Here is a 25,643-nt window from a genome sequence, read left to right as displayed (position 1 = left end):
AATTTTAAATATTTGCTTCTCATTTTAAATAAAACTGGTAAAAAGAAGAAAAAGCATACGAGCAACTTGTTCACATAGCTTGCATGAATGCTTGTAGTCTCTGATACAGTGCAGGCCTAAATACACCTGATAGTCTCTAACACCACTTTGATATCCTCTGGAAACAAATGAATGCCCTCAAATGTATTTACAACTGTATGTAAAGGAGCTTGAATTTCATGATAAATGTTGGGATAATCATTCTCAACTGAAAGGTTTTAATAAAGAAAGTTCTCTTGGAATAAAGGGGATTGAAAGACATGCCATATCATGATAAAGTGCTAGGAAAATTAAAGGTTGTAAGGAAATGTACTAATATGAGGGAAAATTAGTATAGATGTATTTGCAGCTGAGAACTGCAAGTGTAGGGTATAATTTAACCCTGGAAAACATTCAAAACTTCCATGTAGAAAGGAAGATAGTTCAGGATATCTCATGATGATAGTATTTAGAGTACATGTTCAACATTTTGGTTTCAAAATCTTTGTCTGTATGGAGGCCAGAATACCCTTAGTAACACAAGGTATTTAACTGGTTTGCCTCTTACTCCTGCCACATCACTGCAGTCTCCTCTTGCCAAGGGGGCTGCACTGACCATTTGTATTGGACTTGTTGAATACTTCTTTAGCTAATGGATAAAGCTAAGCTTTAACAAAACAGCTGAATATTAGCTAAATTACTTAGGTTCATCAGATTCCAAAATATCAATTTTTCATGAACTGACCAGGCTTGTACCTAAGAAATAATAATGTAACTTGAAGTCACTAGAAACAAACACTCTCATTTGCAGTGTCATACCCAGTGATCCTGGCTGGGATAATGAGTAACTCAGTGTTTATTCAGAGTTAGAGTGATGGTAGTCAGAAGTAGACCAGAATAAGTAAGATATTTTTTCATTCTCATTTTTCTGATGTTTTAATATGGAATTTCTGCTTACATAAATCTAAAACTTCTTCAAATGCAATCCAAAATTGATTTCTGTTAGGAGACAAAGAAAAAATTGTAGATTTCATTACAAGGATAAAATTCACTGTTGAAAGATATATGTCAGCTCTGTTTTTGAAAGCTTTGTCCTGCAGCATACCAGTAAAGTATTTGTTTGAAGTATTTATCCGGTTTGGGGAGAATTTGCTATGGAGGCAAGAGAAGAAAAAGCTGTATTTTCTAGGTTTGTTTTTTTTTTTTTTTTTTTTTTCCTGCAAGTGAGAGATTTTGTTTAGTTTTTCTTTTAATAACTACTTAATTTCAAATGAAATAGTTTATATGTACGGTTTAGGTTCTGAAAGACTAAAAATTATCTTGCATTTTAATGTTTTATACCTGGAGCTCAAGTTTAACTTCCTGATGGTGTAGAATATGCCAACACTGTGATCTTCTCAGCTGCTCTCTGTCTCAACCAGTTAGTTATCCTTTATGTCTGAAATAGTATTGTCTTTAAGACAAACAGGAATTTAAATATTCTAGGCAGGAGACTAAGAGGCTGTTGCTTTAAAAACATGGCTTTAACTAATTATCTGGGCACCTTTTTGTTTCTGAATTTACTTCATATATTCCACTTGATGCCTGCCTAATTATATCTAATTCTCCACAGATATATTCTACTAATGAGTCTTCAGGATCGAAATGAAAAGCTTTTCTATAAAGTGCTGACTTCTGACATTGAAAAGTTCATGCCTATTGTTTATACTCCCACTGTGGGACTGGCTTGCCAGCATTATGGTTTAGCATTTCGGAGGCCAAGGTATGTAAGTTTCAAATAAAAGTAACTGTATCTTATTTTTTTCTTGGCAGATTTTTGCATGGGGGGTTCTAACATTGCTGAATGTAAGCCAAAACTGTAATAGTTGAGATAAATCAAATTAAACTTCTGGTCTACATTGAACAATCATTTGTGTTGCATTAAGAAGGTAAATGCTTGTTTTAATTGTGTTAAACATGGATACATTTTTATTCTCGTTAACTTAATTTGACTTCCTTGCAATCCAAGCTGCATGTTAGAACACTATAAAAGAGTAGATAATTTATCTTAAATTTGTTTTATCAGTCTTAAGAGTATTGGCTTTTACCTATGTATTTACATTATAGGTGTTCTACATGCACACACATATATGCAAATAGAATGCATACAGTCTAAGGGTTTGTTAAGTGTGTATGCATGAATATCATAGAAATAATAATCCTCAAAGCACTTGTCTCACTGCCTGATAATTTGTGGTTTCATAGGCTACTGGAGTGCTTTTATTCTACATGTAGCACCTGCTTTTTTAGAGTGATGGGGAAGTGGTATGAAAGAGATGTAACTTCTGTCTACTTCTGTTTAATTTTGTCTCTTGAACACCAGCCCACAGAGTCTGAGATTTATGGTGGTTGCTATTTGAGAACGTTGTGTGTACCAGCAGTGCATTCAGACTTTAGGGCCTGCAGAAGTTGATAATGTCTATAGTGAAGGCAGTATTTTTGTTTCAGTCGGAAGCAGTTCCTGAGGCTTGGAAGTGTGAACAATGATGCATCTTTGCTCCAAATACAAAATGGAACAATACTTTGGAGCACTGTTCTATTTTCCAGCAAAAGAAGAGATAGATAGATGAGCAATATGTGCATAATTCTGTTAAGAGAAACAGATTTTTTCACATTAGTTATTTTTGACGTTGGTCAAAAACAAGAGATTTGCAAGACTAAAGGAACAAATGGCTGCTGACATTGTCTTCAGCAGGAGGTATTTGAGGTACAAGGCTTAGGGCTTCAAGGTTTTGTTATTAATGTAAAAATCAATTTGGCCTTGTGACTGAATGAGTCACGACCATCTGGCCAATTACACAATACAAAAATTCCCACTTCTACAGAGAGAAAAAAGTTCAAAAATACCTCAAGAATGCTTGCTTAAACCTGTTTAGCAATCTGTGGCTTTTAGGTGCCTCACCTAGAAAGAGAAGTCATCTTTTTTCACGCCAGTATTATCAACATGGTAACTTTATTGGCCTTCCAGAAAGTGCTAAATTTGCCAATATAGATTAAATATATAAAAAAAAAGGAGTTATGTTCTTTAGTGAAAATTAGCAAATTCACTTCTTGAACTATTTCATTGCTTAAAACTACTTATGTAGTTTCCTTAACCTTTTAGCCTAAAAAATTATTTATAGGACAACCTGCTATTTACTATTTGACTTCACTGCAGTTCAGCAGCTAATGAATGAATGATGTTTGAAAAAATATGGAGTAACTTTTCACTGACACGCCTTTCGGTATTCGGATGTATTCTTGAGCTACTGAAATCAGCCTTGGCTGTATTCAACTGTCTACTGCTTTCCCAGCTACATGTGAGCTTTGTTTTTTATGACTGACCGTCTTTAGAGATGTGAAAGATATTTATAAAAGTCTGTTTTGTATCTAGTCCTGCTGGATTGCCTCACCGCTGTCAAATAAGTGTTTTAGTGACTCATTTAAGTAAAGATGGCTGAAAAACATCGGCAGTCTTCTGAATCTCATAGGAACCTCATAAAATTTGTTGTTATTTTTTGTTAAGAAAGAAGATCATCAGCCAAGTCGGATGTTTACTGTTCCTCTGCAATTCCCAATAGTTATGTTCACGGTGGCTTACTTCCTACTCTTACATTCCCCAAGCATTCAGCTGATTCCAGTGTTCATCAGAGGTCTCAGAAGAAAAGTCTGTAAAGTGTCCCCTTTGGCACATTCTTCGCTACTTGAGAAATACCTCTGTCTTGTCATCTTTCACTGCATTCTGTTAGATATACATTTATCTATAATATGTATATATTATATATTATATTATATATATATGTGTATAATATAGATATACATATATCTATTAAAATATATATATATTTTTTTTTTTCTCCCTAGAGAAAGCTTGTTGTAAATTATTCCAAAGCTGACTGTGAAAAGCAATCAACTTTATTTGGCTATATTCTATAGTGTGGCTCATTTAGTATTAAGTATTATATCCCTCATAAATAGCACCCTCTGTAAACTGAATTTGCAAAGAACAAATGGGCATTTCAGTTAGAATACAAAAGGAAGAAAAGAATAAAAGATAAGCAATTTAGTCAACTTTAATCATTCATACATTCATATCCTTATATTATTATAACACTGAAATTTGCAAGGTAATATCTTCTGTGTGTTGTGTTGTGAAGTGAGCTTAAAACTCCTGCTTCACAAGTTATGTATTCAGTCAAGGAGTTAAGGAAAAATAGTTTAAAGATATGTGTCTAGTGGGATCACTGAATGAGATCATCATTTGTGCCTCCCTTGCATGTTTTTAGAAGACTATATTGGCCCACAAGATGTACTTAAAGTTACAGAAGGACACTGTGGCTAAGATGAGATGTTTTTCATCCTGAATCAGTATTTTGCAATTGTAGAATGAACATTCTTGGCTGGTTAGCTGGATGTGTGATTAAGCAATATTTCTCAAGAAAACCAGCTGCAAAATAACTCCATTCGCTGTTTTGATGCTCATCTGGATAACTGAACACTTGTTAGTAAAATTAAAACTCTACTCAGAATTTCATTCCTCACTGTGAATATTTAACTTCACCAGTATAATCAATCCATCGGTATAGTGAGCAAGCATCCAATGTTCTAGAAACCAGCAGATCTGGTAGCCAGTCTCCTTCACAATTGAAGGAGATGAGGGAAGATGAGGCTCCCGTGGGGGTTGGTCAGTGAAGGAATATAGACCTCTATGAGAATTCTCCCCGCTCTGTTTGATATACTGTAGGCATATACAGGGATTTAAAAAATGTACAGATAAATGTTTTAAAGGCTTATGCTGGGAATGTAGTGAGGTATCTCAGAATCCCTACGAGGTAATTTCTGGTCAAGATTTTCTACCTTTCATTAAAGTAAAGTGTTCTTTAATTGAACAAAGCATGTGCATGATACAACTTTTGCTGAACTCACCAAGAAACAATTTATTTCTATAATTGGTTTTCTAAAATACAACAGTGTTTTCAGTTCCTTTATTCACCCAGAAAATATAAATATGGGAAAGTTCAATGGAAATTTCCTCTAAGAGTCCAAAATCAACTTTTTACATAGTTGAGAGAACACCCAGGAGCTTCAGATTCTTGTGTAAACTTAGTGTTCGGAGAGGGGAGGAAAAATTGGCAAGTATTGCTATGTTGAAGACTTGGGATGCTGATAAAATGTTAGGTGACTCTTTATGTATTTCCATTCCTAGAAGGAAAAGTCATTTCAAATACAGAAAGAGCTAGCCCCGACAACTATTGTAGCCACACAGGTGTGTCAGAACTCCTCAGGAGTAATTTATTGAGGCAGTCGTGCTGGTAAGCTGATTGGGGGCAGTTTTAAAAATACCTAAATTGAAATTGATACTGCATATTGAATACTCAGATACTGTCATGTAAGAAGCAAAGTATGTCAGCCTGAGCTTATTTTTTTCCCCCTTTTCTTCCTTATTACATATATGTATAGTTAGGTCTTCCCCGACTTCTAGGTACTTGTTCAATAAATTCTTCTCACAGAGGTTTTCTTTTCTAATAATTAATTCACCATTGCCCTTTTTCTTGTTTTCCTTCTTTGAATGATTAGAAAAAGGAAATCTAAATTTCTTACTCTCTCCAGCTCTAAGCATGATTAAATTTTGAATTGACTTTTAATAAGTATTTTAAAAATGTGTTTGGTTTAGCTCTTTTCATATTTTTGAAGAACACTTAGAATATTACTGGTGGTTGTTATCTCCCATATTTCACAGAGCAATTTGGTATGTCAACTATTTAGCTTATAAATGCTGATGTTGTACTTGTTTGCCACTATATTGAAGTGTCTGATTGATCCAGCACATACAAATTTGAGATTGATTTCTTTCTTCATATTTCTCAAATGGAATGTATCCTTTTACATTTATTGTATGCATTTACAGATGTACTCTATTGTATGAGTTCTTTTTTCACTGATACACTAATGTTTACCAAACACATTGAAATTCTCAGCTGCAGGATAGTGTACTTTTTAAAAATTTTCTTTTATGAGGGAATAGAATTAGAGAGGATGGAAATATTTGTCTCCTGTGACAGCGCTTACAAAATTTTAGAACTTGGCTGCAGAGTTGCAGTGTGTTTGCCAGAACAAGATTGAGTCTTGCAGTGCATTTAATAATTTTATCGCAGTTTTTAATGAGGTTTTCACTGGAGACTTAATTTTATTTTTTTGTTAATTCCTTTGGATGGATGCCTCTGAAATCCAAGTCTCTTCAGAAACAAGACTTGACTTACAGGAGGCCAAAAACCTGTCAAGTTCTCCTGGATCACAAGAGCCAATAAAGTTCAGTTCCTGGAGCTTCCTTGGGAATGCCTGTTTCACTCACGGATATGTGCTATTTTCTTGATTGAGACCAGAAATTCTGGATTCATTTAACATAATATCTTCACCAGTATAACTGCCCTATGGATTTTTCTGGGCATCTAGATGGTTTTTCCTAGGCAAAACACATTTATTTTGAGCCATTATTAATCTGATTGTTATTCTGAATAATTATTTTAGTAGCATCTTCACTTTGTAATAATCAATATTTTTATAGCATAAAATTATGTTAAAATTTTATTAAGTTACAAAGCCACTTAAGAATTCTTTTCTATTAACTGAGCTGAGCACGGCTGAATATTTAGGGCAGTCTCTGAAACTGAAATATGTTGTTACAAAGACATATCAAAAGCAAGATCCTTGTTTGAAAATAACATATTGGAGTTCCATTCTCCAGCAAGTGCTGGTATGGGCTGTATGTGTTAACAGTACGGGCCAGGTGGCAAGCTGTTCTGTAACATTATAACAGATAATTAACAGGGCTATAGCACTTCTTCTAATTTTATACAGTCTTTCCGTTATTGGCTTCAAGTGTCCACCAGTAATGATAATTGCAGCCCATCATGGAGCACTTTTGAAGTAAATGTTGGTTTGTCATTTTCACTTTTGTCTCTTGCGAAAGTGACAACTGTTGACATTTTCCAGACAGCTTTCCTTTCTTTTTTTACTTTTTTTTTTTCTTTTTTCTTTTTGAGCAGCCTTTCCACTGAATTAAAACACCATAACACCTTCATGGCACCCTGTAATTCTACTCTTTGGCACAGTTCTGGTCTTCTCTGTTACTTTCATCAACCTAAAACTTAGGTTAGTGTACTATTGCTTCCTCAGCTCAAAAGTAATGCTAATAAATTCTCCCAGTGTAACATTTTGCCATACTTTGAAAAGCTGGAAAAAGAGAATTAGCACATGATGAAAATGTTGAATTTCTCTCTTCCACTAGACTGTCTTCTAGAAGATACTACACAGGATTGTGCATAAAACACATGGGGTGTGTTTTACTTAGTCTGTCACCAGCCAATAACTCTGCAGAGGGAGTTGTGACAATCTTTGCATGGAAGATGTCAGTTGGCCTCATTTTGGTCTTAAGTGTGCTGTGTAAATATTAGGCCAATATCTGAGCCTAAGAAATAGATGAATGAAAATAGTTTTACCTTGACTTTGAAAATACTAGGATAAAGGATTAAGTTATATGTATGTAGCCATCTGGTCTCTCTTGAACTGCATAGGATTCATGACTTTTGCTAATATGTTGACAGTAGGTTTCACCATTCAGTCATCCTGTGAATTTTTCTTAAAGTTTTACCTTAGAACAGAACCATTAATGATAACTTATGCTAAACTGAAAATATATAGTCCTGATCTAATATTATGAAATATAATATCCTCCATGTGGTGTTTTTCTATGCACATAGTGCTTGTATGTAGGCTTTACCTACAGCTGTAGTGGATGGATGGGATTTACAGAAGTCACACTTTGAGATAGTCTTTTATTTAAGTCTTGTATGAGTTGAAGCTTTCATTGTTGTTAGCTTCTTCCTACTCTCAAGCTGCATAGATGATTTTTTATGCATGTGATCATGGGAATTCTCATCACGATCATAAAAGAAACTTTGTCCCAAAACATCACAAGCATGGAATTTTTGGCTTTCAGCCTAAGTTTGTACCTCTTGATGGTGTATTGCTCTGTTTTTTCTGGAGGGAGAACATCTGGGCCATGAGTAGAAGGAAATGAGGCCAGCGCTACTCAAAACATGACTCTCAAAATGTTTGGCAGCAGTCAGTGCTGGATCATTTTATTTCTCCTCTTTACAGTTTTCTGAGAAAGCCTTAGGGCCCTTCTATAGCACCATCCTTGGTGGTTTCTCTTCAAGGGTGCCAGAACTAATGTACCAGCCTTACATGTTTCCCTGTCCATGTCTTTCTCAAAATCCTGGATATTTCTAGGGTTTTCCTTTTCTCAATTGATTCAGAGTGTTGTACTTTACACTTTCCCATCACCTCTTGTGGGAGATTAGTGTAGAAATTTCCCTCTCCTCCATAAATTTGAAGGATTCAAATTTCTCTTTTCAAGGGCATCTGAACTCAGAGACAGTGGAAACTTCTATGGATTTTGATGTATTATGATTATCTTCCTCTCTGTGCATCCTACTAAAAGACTCCTCTGAAACACGGAATTTCCTTACTCATGCTTTTTAGCATATAGGAAGGACAGTTTGTGTGACAATTTTTAATGTGGTGATTCCCATTTGGGTTGTTAAAACAGTCATTTTGCAGATCTGTATGCAGGAAACTGTGCAGAAATACAGCTTACATTTCTCTGACTGATCTTTTCTCCCTAGTGCCAATACCGTATAAAAAGTAGGCTGCATGTTAACAAATTCACTATAGATGTATGACTGCCTTTTTAAAAGAGTGGTTTTCTTTCAACAAATTATAGTTTCCTATTAACAATTAGTATGTGCACCAATAAATAACCATGTTACTCTTCAATATCTTTCTTTCCCGCCCCCCCCCCAAATCTTCAGGGAGCTTTTAACTTTGTGCCAACCCACAATACTGTCTTCTGGTTATAAGCTTCCACATTTCCCAAAGTTGTACATTCCTTAATAAAATGTACAGAGATTTTATTTAGTTTTATGCCTCAGGTTGGCCCAAGTCTTATGAGCTGTACTAATTCATCAGGTAATGCTGTAAGGAAGAGGTCTACTTACTGGCTCTGTCCTACTCTGATATTTATCGACCACATTTTTCTCTCAGTGAAACAGCCTCTGTCAACCTGCCAGATTTATACAGTGCCCTAACTGTCAACATCGTTTGGCCCTGAAGCAAATTTTTTGAGAGCCGCTTGCTTCAATAAGGGAATCATAACTTTCAGTAGACAACACTTTTTCCAGGACAGGCTATCAAGCTCTGAGCAAACACATCAGCCTGAAATCTCATGGAAGTTTTTTGACAATTTTTCCTGGGACTGTGTAGTTTGTGTTGCTTTGTTTGTTTGTTTGTTTTTAGAATTGACAGTGCTCAAGCTTAACTTTCTGTTCCTTTTAGGGACCCTTTTTATTAGTTGCCTCAGGAGGAAATACAAAAGTAGTTGAATGTTGGGTAATAATTTGTTATTAGACAATTTTTTAGTTATAAATATTTTTATAATTATTTTTATTTCTTATTTTTATATTAATTAATATTTTAGGGTTTATTATTATATAGGTATATATAGTATATAGGTATTAATATTAATATAAATATTTATTTGTAAGAATAAATACGTATGGTATAAATAATAAGTACGCTAAAAATAGGCTTTACATATAAGGAGTCTTGGTCTTTCATTCCAAAATACAAACTCATAACTCAGTTCTGGTGCTATTGATTTGGTTAGGAGGACTGAAGAATGGTTCTTGGTCTTCAGGATGTTTATGTCCCAGTCCAGATATTTATTCTAACAAAAATGTTTCTGTTCCCATGAAATAGTCCTGTCTCTTGAAGTCATCAAGGAATCTTCCAGAAGAGTTATCCGTGACTGTTAGACACTTAAGACTGCAAGAAATACCAATGTCTTCCTGTGAAACCACCTGTCATCCAGAAAAACAACTCTTAGTTAATTAGATGAGTATCACATACATACAAGCACTCTTCATCAGACACAGAAAACTAGAGATCTCACCTGACTAAGTGCTTTGAATTGATACAAACTGTTGGAATTTCCCATTATGTGTCTTCATAGAACCACTTCTGTTATCTGAATCCCATAGTATGCCTAGAATCCTGTATCTCGACTTAATAAGGATCTCTTCTGACTTGTGTTAACAAATATCTTCTCTGGTGGAAGATCCCATGTAATGTCTGCAAATGGATGCTACGTTATCTATTCCTGTTGTGCAGAATTGTAGATACGGTTTCCTCCCTTCTGGACTGAGTGACACTGAACAGTCCTGAAGTTGTGGCCTGCAGGTAAGCATAGCCTGCATAACAGTAGACAGGTACTCTGCTGTCCTAGCACATTTAGAACAACACAGACAACTGCCAGGTTGTACACCATCAGCAAACAGAACAGACCAAGATTTTTTCATCTGTTTTTGAAACAGGAACATGAAGTATCAGGTGCTCATATCTAGAATCTACTAATACCTTTGTGGGTGGTCTAGTAAGGTCAGATCCTTAAAGACAGTGCTTAGGAGAAAGAGAGATAGATCACTCATACTGGTAGCTTCGTCATAAAGAAGGTAACAATTTTAGTTTGTGGATGCAAATTCCTTATCTTGAACACTTGAATTTTTTTGGCCTTTGGATGTCGTGAGGATCAGCTTTGCACCTAAGTGTCACTAACTCTGTTTGTAATGGCTTTCAGGGAAATAATGTGTTAATTTTAATCTTCAGAAACGTGTTTAGTAATAAGGTATTTCTGCCATATGTTGTCCTGGAGCTCTGGCCACCATACCATCACCTATGACTTATACTATTTTGCTCTAAGGCTTCTCTCTAGTGCAATGTAACTGATTTGCTGTGAGATATGAGGTATTTCAGTGCAGCTAAATACAGACAGGAACTATAAAGTCAGAAATTACTTCACTGTGTGTGTGGGGAAGCCTATTTTTTGACTAAAAGACATTGGAAAAGGAGGATAAGGCAGCTTCCTTATTGAGACTTTTGTTGATATTGAAGTGTGACAGTTTCAGTGTTAGGCATACTTAGCCTTTTTGTTTGGCAAAACAGGTCTTTTTAGATTACATACATTACTTTGCGCTGCATTGAGGCATCAAACAGACATTTTATCACAGAAAGGGGGCAATAACTGTCCAGATGTTATGAAGTAGTTAAAATGAAATTTCTTTATATCAGTGTGTTGTTTCTTGCACATCTATGCTACAATGTCTTCTGTGACATCTTTGCTGCATATAGCAGATACCTGTACTAACAACTATTTAACGTTTTCATTGAACTTACTGTTGCAGAGGAGTTACAAATTGTAGATGAGAGTCCTTCAGAATACATAGAAGGGGGTACTCCGAAACCCTCTGGAACATATTATGCCAAATTGCTTAGCAGGGTACCTTTATGCCTAGAGAAACACTTGCAGAAGAAGATCTGCTACATTTCTGTGGCTGTTCTTGGAGATATGAAGAGTGGTCTGTTACGCATTTATTTGTGTTGTTTTTAAGCTTGCAATTTATTGCTTGAGAAGCACTGAGAGAAATGTGTGTGCTTCTTTCTTCCTTCCTAGGACTGTAGAAGAGAAAGAACTATTCTAGCTATTAGTGAGATAAAAAAGAAATGATATTACTGCATGTGTTTATAATATATTTGTATCATATCTTTGCTACATGAGCATATAGCAAAGATCTACTACAGGTGATTGATAAGCATTCAGTATGTTCTTTTACACTGAGGTCTTTGCAGAGGAAGAAGAATCCCACCCTACAGCAACGTGCAGAGAACTTTCTCCAAATTTCCACTAATCCCCATTACTGACTTTTTATGTTGCAAAATGAGGTGCCAGTAGTATTTCAGATGAGACAACGCCACTGACATAGAAACATTACAGTGCTTTTATTAGCTCACTCTGTATATATTCCTGTCCATGTTCAGAAGGCTTTTCCTATGGGGGTGTGCTTTACACTGGAAATTCTCCAGCTCTTGTTTTCTGTACATTTGCTGCACGTCCTTCAGCACCACCCAAACCCCCTGTTAACCTACTCAGCAGCTTCTCTGTTTGTTATGTTCTCATTACTCAGCAGTCCAGCATACTCCTGTTGTTGCATTTTGAATACAGTATTCTATAACTTTAAAAATAGTCTTGTATTTGGTGGTCAAAAACAGAAAGCAAAAGCCTCCAAATCTGCAGTAACTTGGATATACTAAAATCAGAGTGTTCTACCTCTGACTAGAAACCTTCTAAATAGATCTTAAAACAGACAATTTGAAGTGAAAAGGAGGCCTAGCAATTGTCAGCCTTCAAGAGCATGATAATGAGATTATTGTGTATTTAATATGTCCTGTGTTTATATCATATTTATTATGATTATTTTTATCAGTTCCGGAGATTTTTCCACACAGTTTTTGAGACAGTCATATGCCTCTCCTGGTAAGGAACTTCTGGAACAGGCAAGGGATGAATGTTTTGGAATAGAAGTAAATATGGGGTAGAATTAAATATATATTAAGTAGATGATATAAATATACATTTCTTGTTTTTTACTGGTAAAATTTAAACACTTGTTTCTTTTGTGATTGACTTTCAGAGAAGAACTTGTTTGTTGCAACTTTGTTAACATCAAATAACATGCTCTTAAAAATAGTCGTGTATGCCACTCAGTATTTGTGTCTGAGATACAGTTGGACATACAGCTTTTTTCCCTATATAAAGCTTTCGTTGGACAGAGTCCTAAGATGTGTGTCTGGCTCGAATATTCATGCATGTTAAAAATTTAATAGGAAATACTAGCAAAACTAGTGCTAGCCAGGTTGTTTGCATTTTACTATTTTAAAACGTTGTGGTTTTGATTGTGGAAAATGTGGACATAAAATGATGGAAAACATTGTAGCAAATATCAATGCAGTAATTGAAAAAAAAAAAAAAAAAAGGACTAAAGTCAAGTTGTCAAAAGAAAACAGTAAAAGGTAGATATTTGAAGAATGTGCAACTGAATCATTTGTATGCTAAGGATCTACTACCACAGCATATTTTTGGAATTAGAACTAGATCAATCTTTATTTTGACTTATTCTTGCAACATTTCATTGAATCTTCTAAAATATTTTAGCTTAACATCCATGTTTTAAAATTACTCAGATTTTAATTAATACTCTAAACTATGAGATTTCAGTAACTATACCCTTTCTAAAGACTTGTGTTTAAATAAAATTCAAACATTTGTTTAATTTGGAAAGTAGTCAGCCACAGCCCTGATTTTCAGAATGTTATTATGGGTATGCATAGTCAATCAGTAGTCTAAATAAAACATTGTTAAAGCTACTTCGGTTTTTAAATTTGTAAGAATTTATTGTGATGTTATCTAGTGTTAGTGTTGCCAGCAGAAACAGGGAAGAGTTTGTCCCTCCATATTCATCTCTGGTGAGGCTGCACCTCAAGTGCTGCATTCTGTTTTGGGGGCCTCACTAAAAGAAAGAATTTGAGGCCCTGGAGCATATCCAGAGAAGGGAAACAAAGCTGGTTAGGGGTCCAGAGCACAAGTCTGATGGGGAATATCTGAGGGAGCTGGGATTGTTGTGTCTAGAGAAAAGGAGGCTCAGGGGATCCTTTATTGCTCTTTACAACTGCCTGAAAGAAAATTGTGGCAAGGTGGGGGTTGGTCTCATCTCCCACGTAACTAGTGATAGAACCAGATGGAATGGCTTCAACTTGTCCCAGGAGAGATTCAGATTGGATATTCAGAAAAATTTGTTCTCTGAAAAATTATCAGGCTGCTGGGATGGGCTGTTCAGGGAGCTGGTTGAGTTATTTTCCCTGGAGATGCCCAATAAACATTTAGATGTTGTACTAATAGGCATAGTTTAGTGGAGGAATATTGATGGTAGATGGATGGTTGGACTGGATGATCTTGGCGGTCTTTTTCAACCTTGGTGATTCTATGATTCTATGATCTAGTTAATGAGTGATCCCAAACACTAAAATAACAACGAAAGGGAAATGACCCAAACAGACTTGCTTCTTACAGTGAGAATAAATTAAAACCAAAATAGTCTCAATGTCACTAAGCAGTGATTTATTCATTCTGCTTATCAAGTTATAATCTTACATTTTCGTGTGGGAAAAATTGCTGAAAAGTCAGTTCTGTGGTAGGATGAACTGTCAATAGAGAAACTGAGTTACGGTAAAGCATTGCCTCAGTGCCCTTAAAATTTCCTTCTTGGAAGGCTTCTTGTGTTTCCCAGAAGCCACCAAAGCCTGGCTTCTTGGTCACGATGGTGGAACAATGGATCCACTTTCATGCAGAAGTGGAATAGAATAATGTGCCAGGATTTCTAACTATGAGTTAGCCTGTGCATAAACCAGCTGTTTTACAGTTGACAGTAAAAATCTAGACTGCTAACTGAAAATATTTGCTAGTAAGGAATTTATGGAGTAGATGAAACATGGAGTAAAGGCTGCTAAAGCACTGTCTTTGTATAAACTGTATTTCAGAAACAAGAAGGTCTCCATACAGTTTTTGTAGTTAAGACTTTATTTTCTCGCATGTAAAATTCAGAAAATTTATAAGTGGGTGAACAGCTGGGTGAAAGTATAAGCAAGGAGCACCCTCACATCACTCAACATGGACGTGAATACACTTCATGCTTGCAGTCTCTGTGAGTGGCAAGCTGACTGAAATAACACCTAGTGGGAACTCTTTTCTCTCTGCTTGAAACCCAATACTTTAGAGGTTTCCAGGCCACTCAGCACTTGGTCCAGTTCAGGAAATCTGGACCTGAGGTCTTTTATGAGGATGCAATTGGAAGTCAAGGCTAGATAGGGACAGAAAAGGAGGTGAACATTAAAAGACTTTGCTAGGACATTTGCACTGATTCTACAAGCTGAGCTGCATGTCAGGCAGCTTTTTTTTTTTTTTTTTTTTTTGGTAAATTCATCCGTTGAAAATAATTTATTTCAGAAAAGTTTGGTTATTGAATATCAACTAAGGAATGCTTTGTTTCTTTGTTCTACCTATATTCAATAGCTAGTCAAGGTGAGGAGTTTTTAAGAACGGAAACGTTTACTTTGTAAGGATTTAAAAATTACTTCGATAGCTACACTACCTTGTTTCGGAAAAAAATGAACATGTTTACACGTGGTGCCCTTTGAATGAGGAAAGAGAAAGTGTTTTTTTACTTACTAATGTGTTCTTTTATTTGGTGTTCTCTCACTTAGAGTAATGCTTGTCATGTGAAAGGTTGTTTGGCTTTGTCCTAAGACTGAAAAGCTTATCTTAAGATATGCAAATAATAAACCGAGTTTTCTTTCCCAGCCTCTGTTGCCCACCTCTACATGGTAAAATACAGGAGATCTACTTTCTAATGCTATTTTCTGTTAGAGTTTCCTCTGGTAACAAGACTAAGTTTATGTATAAGTTGCAGCAAAGCACAGTGCAAAATGCTTTTAGTCTTAGGAGAAGCAAACTCTGCTAGAATAGATATTTTCATTTTACCACTAACACTTCCTGCTAAAAACTGCAGAAAAATCATGGCCTATAATCACATTTTTATCCCAGAGGAATTCAAGACAAAATAACTGCTCTAGCTAAGAGTGCTTGGACTGGAAGATTTCATGAAGTCCCATAGAATATTGGTGATCCTGCACCTCTGGCCCTACAGACGTGGGTCTCAGAGATGTCACTGAATGTGATATGTAGGTAGCTAAATCATGGATAAACCTGCTCTGTTCTGTGCCTGGAAAACTCACTGACAACGTGACATTATGACAAATTTAACTTGTGTTCTTTTTACATTACCCTGCCTTCCTTTCTGAATTTTGCCTCTTAGCACTACAGTTCACTGCATGAAGAGCTGTTGTATTGCTGGGACATGAACTTGTCCTTGGTCCCTTTTCAGCTGTGGAGGTCAGCTGCACAAAGGGAAGATAGTGTCTGTTTCCAGAAATGACTTCTTCATTAAAGTAGAAGTTGAGTAGGATGTGCCATAAAAAGAAGCCTTTTTAATAAGTCCTCACTTTTGTCCTTTTAATGGTTGTTGAGAGCAAATGATGTCAATTTAAAGGTCAATGAAAACTGGCTTAAAGGACCTTATTGTCTAAATCCTGGAGTATTTCCATGTTCCAATGAGCAGAGACAGGACAAATTGTTGAAGAACATATGTAAAAAGACAGTGATTTCACTTGTTTGAGTACTTCACAGTTTAAATAACATTTTAAAAAATTTCTTTAAACATCAGCAGCATTGTAGGACTCCTAGTAGAGACATGACTGATGCTGTCATGATGGTTTTTTACACAGCATCAGCATAAAATAAAATGAATATAGTAGCTATTGAAGTGGAACAGCAGGATATTTTTGTCTTTAGACTTAATTTGTCTGGCTCTGGTGAAATGTTCTCTCAATCGCAATCTTCAAATAGTTCTATTTGAGTCTATTAGAGTGTAATAATTAAGTTATTTATTGAGCAATTGTCAGTAGAATTTAAGTAGCTTCCAGAGCAAAATAGCTCTGGGTCTTACATACTGTATATCTCAGAGTCTATCTTTTGCTTTTCAGACTAACACATCCCATTTATAGGCCATTATGCTGCTGTGGTTCAGCAAGAGTGCATACAAACTGGTTGTCTAGATTCATGAGAGTTTTGGAATAGAAACTTAAAGTAAAGAAATTTGTCCTTTAAGAAATGAAGAGAGATGATTTTGTCTGCTCTATTGTTATATTAAAAGGATGCATCATTACAGTCTGAATAGTTAGGCCATGAAGTGCTGTGCTGTTGATTCTATGAGTAAAGAAGATGAGACAGTAATTTAAAAAGTTTTATCCAGATATGCGATAATGGCTATTTTATATAAATGAAAAAATATATATATGTAATTTGAAAGCCTGCAATTACAAAGTCTATGAAGTGCTGTTTTTATCATGAAGAATTCTTAATTTTCTTCCAAAATACCTTGAGCTATGCATCATGGTTTCCAAAATTAGAGAATTGTGTAGTGAAGAGACAAGATGTACTTGCTTTATGTATCGCTTAAGAATCTTGGTTTAAAAATTTACTGTGTAAGACTTTCAATGTTTTATTCTGATTGCTTTATAATATAAATAGCTTTTGTACCGAATGAGAGCAGTTGAATTAGTTCATCCTTTTGCTTCTTATTATACAAAGCTCTGACTTTTTTACATGTTTATGGAACCACTGACATTTTGAAAAATTTAAGAGGTATATTTCAAGTACAGTGGTTTGCTTTTACCAACCACATCATACACTTGAAGTAGCAGTGTGCTTGGGTAACAATAATCATGCTCTCTGAGAGCTGGAGTTGTCCAGACCTGTAGATAAGTGATAAGACAGCATCCTATGTTCCAGATGTTGAGATTTTCTTATAATTTCTGTGTTTTATTTGCCTCCAGGTTGCATTGCTCTAGGTATCTTGCTGTTTTTATTTTTTTGTTTTTGTTTCTTTTCACCTTCTCTGGTGTCTTATGCTTGCAAAATATACCCTCCAAACTCCAGAGCATGTTTCAGATCTATGGTCAGCAGCTCCCCCAGGCCTTTTCTGATAGCTCACCTCTGAGCTATCATGTCTGCTATGTGGAAGTTATTTTTAACAGCAGAAACTGTTAAAGCAGCCCACTTACTATCAGTGATTGATAAATAGCTGTGATGAACTTGGGAAATGAAAAGAATGCTACACAGGCTGCAAGCAAAGATAAACAGTGGCATGAAACAGCATTTTCAAAAGAAAGTCTTGAAATAAGACTAACTTCTGATTTTCTCCTATAACTGAGGAGTTCAGACCCCTCAACATAGTGACATACAATGATTATATTTTTTCTTTTTTGATTATCTCCCTACAATTCTGTGCCAAATTAGGCTTTTGAATCACTGTAAAATTTATAATAATGTTTCTGTTATTCTTTTAAATTCAGCTAATTTGAGTTGGCATATGTTATCTTCCATCTTCCAGAATACTTGAAACCAGCCTCTTTGAAAAATAGATATTTAGTAACAGTCATTCAGGAAACCAGATGCCAAGCATGAAAACACATGTATTATTTAGAAACGTATGATTTATTCATGTATTTCCCAGGACAACACCTTATTTTCCATTGTCTTTCACTTACTGTTAATATTTACCTTTTCTATGAACTATACATGTCCAAGTTTTCAGGAATGATAAAAGTTTGTACCATTCACTTACACCATTCACTTCACATACACTGTTCCCATTTTGCTGTTGTTTTTAGATATAATCTCTGTTTTGTTTCCTACAAAATTTTGTGTTTAAATATGGTTTGCATACGCAGTGTCTAGAAAGTTTTAAGACTAGGTTTCTCTTTACTGATGAATTCAGAATGAAGCTTAGAATCAGATGAAACTTCAGTGGCAACTATTTTCCTTACTCAAATAAATACTTTTGCACTAAAGTAATGAAATTCGTTCCTGTACAAAGGGAAATGTTAAAGCAAAAAAAAAATAGAAAATCTATAAACAGCTTCCTTTTTAAAATCAGACCATTGATAGTATCTATTGGGCCTCAGAAATCTTGGGAGGAGCATCACTAAGAAAAAGAACTTAATGGGTTAAGATGTAATTAAAAGCCTCAGTACTCTTTGTACATGGCAGGAGACCATGCTGAACAGTTACTATGAGAAATGCTGTTATCTCTTGGTGAATAAAGAGCAAGCCATTCTATTCTTGGGATTTAGGTACTTTAGCTTCTAGTACAATATTTATAATTGTACCACTTTGTATAATTTTAGCACAAATTGAAGGGAATTTCAACAGAGGAACTAGATTGGCTTATTTTGCAAAGTGCAGGAGTTTGAGAAAGTGAAGACTCAGAAACTGAAGCTGCTCCCTGTGAACTTTTATTATTATTATTTTTAAGCTTGTTGATTTAGATGGCATGGGGAAGTGAAATCACTTCTGTTATAATTTTTATACAGTCCATAATTCAAATAAAGTTTTGAATGTGGAGGGCTGTGAGAAAAGTTTGAACTTCTCCATTCAAAAATGTTTGGCATGTTTGGCATTTTCTACGTTAGAATACCTCCTGTTTTAATAAGAAGAGGAAAGAAAGGATTATTCTGTTACTCCAAAATATTTTTGAACTTCAGTAGAAAATAGACAAATATGTTAATGGTGAAACATTATTTCCTTGAAGCATGACAAAAAAATGCACTATTTAATTGTTTACTTTGTGCTAATTAGATTAGAGTTCTAGTAAAACAAAGTTCTAAGCTAATTAGATTAGATTAGAGTTCTAGTAAAACAAAGCCAAATTATGTAATTCAGAACGATCTTCATACTTCGGTAAAATCTACAGTATGGTGAAGTCAGTGAACCCTCAAAAATCCATCCTTTTTTTCAGTGGATCCTGATGTCCTGGCATGGTTCCACTCATCAGTCTTTAGGGTCTTACTGATGCTGTGACAAGAGAAAAGAAGGCATAGGAACTTCTTTGCATAATTTTTGCTGAACTGTAGCTTCATATACTTTCTTTCTATTCAAAATGATAGGACAAGGGGGAATGGCTTTACACTAAAAGAGGACAGATTTGGATTAGGTTTTAGGAAGAAATTTTTTAGTCAGAGGACAGTAAGGCCATGGCCCAGGCTGCCCAAAGAGGTTGTAGATGCCCATCTCTGGAGGCATTCAAGAACAGGTTGGGTGGGATCCTGGGCAACATGATCTGGTGGATGGCAGGGAGGTTGGAGCTAGATGGTTTTTAAGGTCCCCTCCAGCCTAAGCCATTCTATGTTTCTATGAAAGGACAGGAGTAAAAGTTATACCTTTGGCTAGACTGGTTTGAATCACTGCTGAAGTCTAACTGGAACCAAAACAAGTAAAGGCGAGCATTAGTGCCTATGCACTCAAAGACATGTTCCATGTAGATTTACCCTGTGCCAGGTAGCTGCTCCAGCCTGAAGGACTGAGTCAAACCCATGGACACAACATGGGCTGCCTGTTGTTTGATTCTGGGCAGTGAGCATTGCTGACATCACTTATGGTTATGAATGTTATACACAGATGGAAAATTCTGTCTTATTTCTGAAAGTTTTTCTATAAATTACTCCCATTTAAGCTGTGTAGCTTCCAGCCTGCAATGTTCTGTGGCTTGAGATTGCTGCCATGCTGCTGCTTTCTTGATTGTTCTCATGGTTATGCATTGACAGCCAAAATATAACCATCATGTCTACTGGGTAGCCAAATACCTGGCTGTCTGAATAGTCAGTGTCACCCTATTAGCCCACTATTACAAACCTTGTTCAGCTATTGCTGTTTCTGGCCATTGTATAGTCTCCCAGATATGAAAAAAATGTATAGCCTGTTTTTCTGTGGTTGCATGCGTGTAGCATTGCCAGCCTTAAGGGATAAAAGTGCTTTAAATTAAAACTTGGAAGATGAGGACAACAGATCCAGATAAAGAGATTCCTTTCTCTTTTCATATTCTTATGGAATAAGGAAACTGTGCCCTTAAAATTAACAGCATCTTCTCAGTCAGGACAATACGTTCAGAAATGTGTTAATAACATATAGAAAGAGTGGAGGGAAAGGTGGAGGGAGGGGAATAAAATGCTTTCAACACGACTTTGTTTACACTTTAACCCCTATTTTTCATTGTTGTTTGAAAGTGATCCTCCTTGGACAGATTTCTGAAACAGGCTCTGAATACTTATTCAAATGTCCTTACAAATGTTTGGACAAAGTTCCTTCTGGAGCTGCCATCCTGCATTTATTTTCCTCTGCTGTGGAATTCACTCCATGGAGACCTTTCTCCCTGCTTTGCAAGAAAGAGGTCATTTAACCACAACTAGGCTGCTCTGGCGCTTTAGAAAATCACTACAAAATCTTACTTCATTTAACACCAATGTATTAGGTCTGTGTAAATTGGAGAGCGGGGGAAAAGGAGAAGGGTAATATCTTTGGGTAGCTTTCTTTCTACACTTTTCATTCTGTTTAGCACTCTCATCTCTTCAGACTGGCCATCTCTGAAGCTAGCAATTTTGACAAACTGTTTTATGCTTTACGTAAGGTGTTTACACAGCAGTTTATAAAACAGCTAATTTTATAGTGCATCAGAAAGGAAGCATCAGCATTTATTTTGCCTTGCTTCCTTACAGCATTTTGGGAAGGATTGTCTTTTTCAGTTAAAAAGCACTCTTCAAAGTAAAAATTCAGTATGCTTAGCCCTATAGGGCAGACTAGATACACTTTCAAATTAGAGGCTTTCATTAGACAATTTACCACTTTAGTCTAATTAAATAGCATTTTCTAAATATATAACCGAACACTCTTGAATTAATGATGATGACTTATTTCAGTTTTCATTCATAGATTAAAACTTCAGTGAATTTTTGCCTAAAAGTTTTGGGACTTCATTAGTGATCACTGCTATAAAATGAATATGTTTTTTCAAGTCAGTAGATTAATGAATGCATTTGAACATGTCAAATACCTGGAGAGTTTTAAAATCCAGCTTAATAATTTGCAGAATTAAATCCTGCAGATTTTTATTGCACAATGAATCTTTGAGCAGTTATATTTTCACTGTTACTTTTTCTCTGACTTCTAATAAAAGCTGATATTTAATTCTCTTATTCCAAAGAAACTAAGCATTTATTGAACAGAATTTATGTATGTCGAAAACATATGCATGGAGTTAATTTATGATTTAAATAATTTAGAAGGGAAAAATTGTTAGCTTGTGTATATGAGAAGTATTCATTTATTTGCAGAGGTCTTTTTATTACTATCCATGACCGGGGGCACATTGCTGCAATGCTGAAGTCCTGGCCAGAGAATGTCATCAAGGTAAGTTTGGTTTTGTTTGCTTGACAAAGCTGATACTGTCAGAGAACATTTACTGCACTGTTTAATTTCTTTCAGAGTGCTATTTTATTTTAGCCAATTCTTTATAATTGAGATTTAGAAGCAGTACATATGGTGCACAACTGTTTTTAAAAAATGTATTAGTAATTGAATGTATGGAATTTTGAAATATATGTAGTCTTTGTATCATAAACATCCCAGCAAATTAGAAAAGAAAAAACATGTTGTATTTATGAGAGAAGTGGTGGCTGGCAACAGGAACTGTAAAATTTTTAACACCTTCTTCTAGGCTTCAGGGTCAATTGCTAGATGTGATCATATTTAATCTGTATTGCATTCTGAATCTGTTTCACAATGTTTCTGAGGAGACTTTTGCATGGATTTGGCAATCTGATGCTAAGGAATGTAGGTGTTTCATTTGCTCTCTGAGAATTTTCCATGTCTTTACTACAGTAGTTGCACTTCACTGTTCTTGCTACAAGAACATTTTTATGGTGCTATCTACTTCATTGTGATTGAAATGTTAACACAAGAATTTGACAGTTGTACTGTAGCTACACCAGTGGCTTTTTATTTATTTTTACATTTTTACTTTATATGAAGCTGTTTAATATTTTGTCTCTATCTTTATATTTGTACTCATGAATACGTGGAGTGTATTTCTGTAATCTAATATGAAAAATCTTCCTTATTAGTGCATATAACTTTGTGGGTTTTACTGAGTTTCTCTATTTCTATCAGTGGAAACACAATCTCATATGTATAAATATGATAGAGCATGTTATTTGCTCAAGAGAAAAGCAAATATACATTCAAAGGATAAGAACTAGGTGACTGTAGACAGCCCTGTGAAAAGCCAGCAGGAGTGGCAGGCTCTAGTTCTCCTGGAAACAGTGATGACAAAACCCAGGAGTCTGGGGATCTTCTTTTTGTGGATAACTTCACTTCCTACTCTGTTTTGATGTTGTTGACAGAAAAATGTTATAGGGAACAATGCCAGTTTCCTTGTAATATAATATGAAATACGTTTCTAGGGTATTCTGAAAAGTTTTACACGCAAGTCCCATTTATGATGAAGTAAAAATCTAGAATAGTGCACCAAAAGCACAGTGATATACAATAAACCATTTCACAAATACAAATAAGCAGAGGAAAAGAATCTGGGGGTGTTAGCTGGCAACTGGCTGAATACAAGCCATTAGTGTGCCTAGATGGCTAAGAAGGCCGGTTGCATCCTGGCTGTATCAGAAATAGCATTAGCAGCAGAAGCAGGGAGGTGATCATCTGTACTTGGCACTGATGAGGCCGCACCTCAAGTACTGTGATCAATTTGGGGCTCCTCACTACAGGAGGGTGTCCAAAGAGGCACAACAAAGCTGTGAAGGGTCTGGAGCACAAGTCTCAACAGGGAGTATCTGAGGGAACTGGAATTGTTGAGTCTGGAGAAGAGAAGGCTCAGGGGAGACCTTATCACTCTCTACAGCTACCTGAAAGGAGGTCATAGCAAGGTGAGGATCTGCCTCTTCTCCCAGGTAACTAGTGATAGGATGAGAGGTAATGGCCTTAAGTTGTGCTGTTTGAGATTCAGATTGGATATTAGGAAAAATTTCTTCTCCAAAGGAGTGGTGAAGCAGGGCACAGGCTGACCAGGGAGGTGGTTGAATCACCATCCCTGTAGTTGTTCAAGAAATGTGTAGATGTGGCACTGAGGGGCAGGGTGGTGATGGGTTGACAGTTGGACTTGGTGATCTCAGTGATCTTTTCTAACCTTAACGATCCCATGCACCTATGATTTCATGACTTTCGTTTTGTTGTTGTTTTATTTGTATCAGTTGTACCTGTTTTTAAATGGAAATTTGAAGAACACCAATATGATTACAAAATAATTTGTACATACAAAAATGATCTAAAAAAGAACTGATTTTTAAAGTGCTTTTCTTTCTTCCTCCAGGCTATTGTAGTGACAGATGGAGAACGTATTCTTGGTCTTGGAGACCTTGGCTGTTATGGAATGGGAATCCCAGTTGGTAAACTGGCACTTTATACAGCATGTGGAGGAGTGAAACCTTTTGAGTGCCTACCTGTGATGTTGGATGTGGGAACAGATAATGAGGTAAGTACTTTTCTGAGGTGTAGTGTTACCAGTTTTAAGGAAACTGTATAAAACTTGAACCATAAAAAGTTGTCTTTCTCTATTATGATATGGTTTACAATTAAGTGGAAACTAAAAAGACATACGGAAAAAGTCTCATCCTAATGCACAGTATATATTGTTTGATAAGGCTTGAGTATGTAAGGAAGATATTGTCTGTAAAAATGTACTGTGCACTCTGTGTCAGAAAGTTGTACAGCAAATTACATCTCAAGAAGGCGGGGATATTAGAGTTAAAACTATGATAAAAAGCAGCATTCTTGCTCTACTTTTGCTGCAGAATTCCTCTGTAATGATTTCAAATGTGAGTTCATTCTGGCAGAACAGCTTGAAGCTACAGCCTTGTGTGTGTTCTGAGTGCACTTCTGTGTACTTCAGTTGTACATTAACTTCAGCTATAGAAATCTCTGTAATGCTGTGAGTTTTCCCAAAATGATGTCCTAATGCTTCAAAAACCTTGCCTTCCTTGACTTGGCTTCCCATTTGTATGAAGTAGAAAGATTTAAAGGCAGCTAGTTATAGAAAATTGGTTTTGTTATTTCCAGAGTGCCTGGGATTACTAATTACTTGGCCTCTCTTGTTCCCATTTTTTAGCTGAAAGAATATTTGAATTTGGTGTCTCTTAATGATATCAAATATCATCAGCAATATCATTATGCCTTAGAAGAAGCTACACTATGACTGATGCAAGCATTAAACTTTGTGGCTGATAAACGTATCAGAGATTTATGTGTATTGAAGATAAATAAAGCATTCTTGTACCGGTGAATTTAGCAGAGATTTCTAGATTGCTGGGCTGGGTGTGTGCAACTTCAGCTCACCTCTGCCCCTGCCACGCCGGGATAGTTTAGAAAGTGTACATCATGAAAGCAATACTAAAATTAGGAATAGTCTGCTATTCTCTTTCTCTGTTTCCCTAAAATCTTCTCCTGAAAGTGAACAGGTTAACTTGTAAAGTGCATCTGATCACCGCAGGGCACAGCCATATCAAGTCACAAAAAAATCTTATTAGCTATAAAATATTTTTTTTCCTGGTTTCAGTAGGTGGGACAGTCATTTAATCTATGATTAAGTGTTTCTAAGCAGCAAATGTCATCCGCTGCTTCTGATACTGCAATAGTCTTCCCATTTTTCTTTTATGGCAAACTTCATTATCACTTTTAATTTTTCATGGGATGTTATTGTCTTGACATGTATTAAACACATGTAGGTCATGCCAAAAGTATTGCCTCCTATTTATTTCCAAGGGCACTACAACAGATACAAAGAGTACAGTCGCACTACTTGTTAGAGCAAAGTATCAGCTACAAAACACCATTTTCAACACAGTCACCAACATTAGCTATGCATTTTCACCGGCGATGAACGTGAGACTGCATGCTGTGCTCATAAAAATCTGCCCAACTGGAAGGGACCACTGTCACTTTGACTGCTGCAGAAACATGTCATCAACTGTCTAACTGTGCTCACATCCACTGTTTGGTCTCCATAAATGGTTAGCAAGTGTTGACAAATAGCAGTGGGTGCCATTTTCTTTTCATATGGAGGAATTCAGTGACACACCTTTGCTTCATGTGCAATGTCAGACATCGTTTTGTCAGACTGCCCCTCTGCTGCCACTTGTCA

General features: G+C 35.9%; 1 protein-coding gene across 1 annotated transcript in view; it reads left to right on the top strand.

Annotated features, from left to right (window-relative positions):
• Positions 1-25,643, top strand: part of ME1 (malic enzyme 1) — a 158,459-nt gene that overhangs the window by 46,589 nt on the left and 86,227 nt on the right. The window contains exons 3-5 of the mRNA XM_042816538.1: positions 1,631-1,780; positions 21,772-21,847; positions 23,817-23,978. Coding sequence (XP_042672472.1) covers positions 1,631-1,780; positions 21,772-21,847; positions 23,817-23,978 — 388 coding nt within the window. The remainder of the gene's footprint in view (positions 1-1,630; positions 1,781-21,771; positions 21,848-23,816; positions 23,979-25,643) is intronic.

This window comes from Centrocercus urophasianus, unplaced genomic scaffold (genome assembly GCF_019232065.1).
Source record: "Centrocercus urophasianus isolate 14NV4802_14NV808 unplaced genomic scaffold, USGS_Curo_1.0 seq_10, whole genome shotgun sequence".
Lineage (NCBI taxonomy): Eukaryota > Metazoa > Chordata > Aves > Galliformes > Phasianidae > Centrocercus > Centrocercus urophasianus.
The sequence above is the reverse complement of the archived record's forward strand: the minus strand, read 5'-3'. Positions and strand labels throughout refer to the sequence as shown.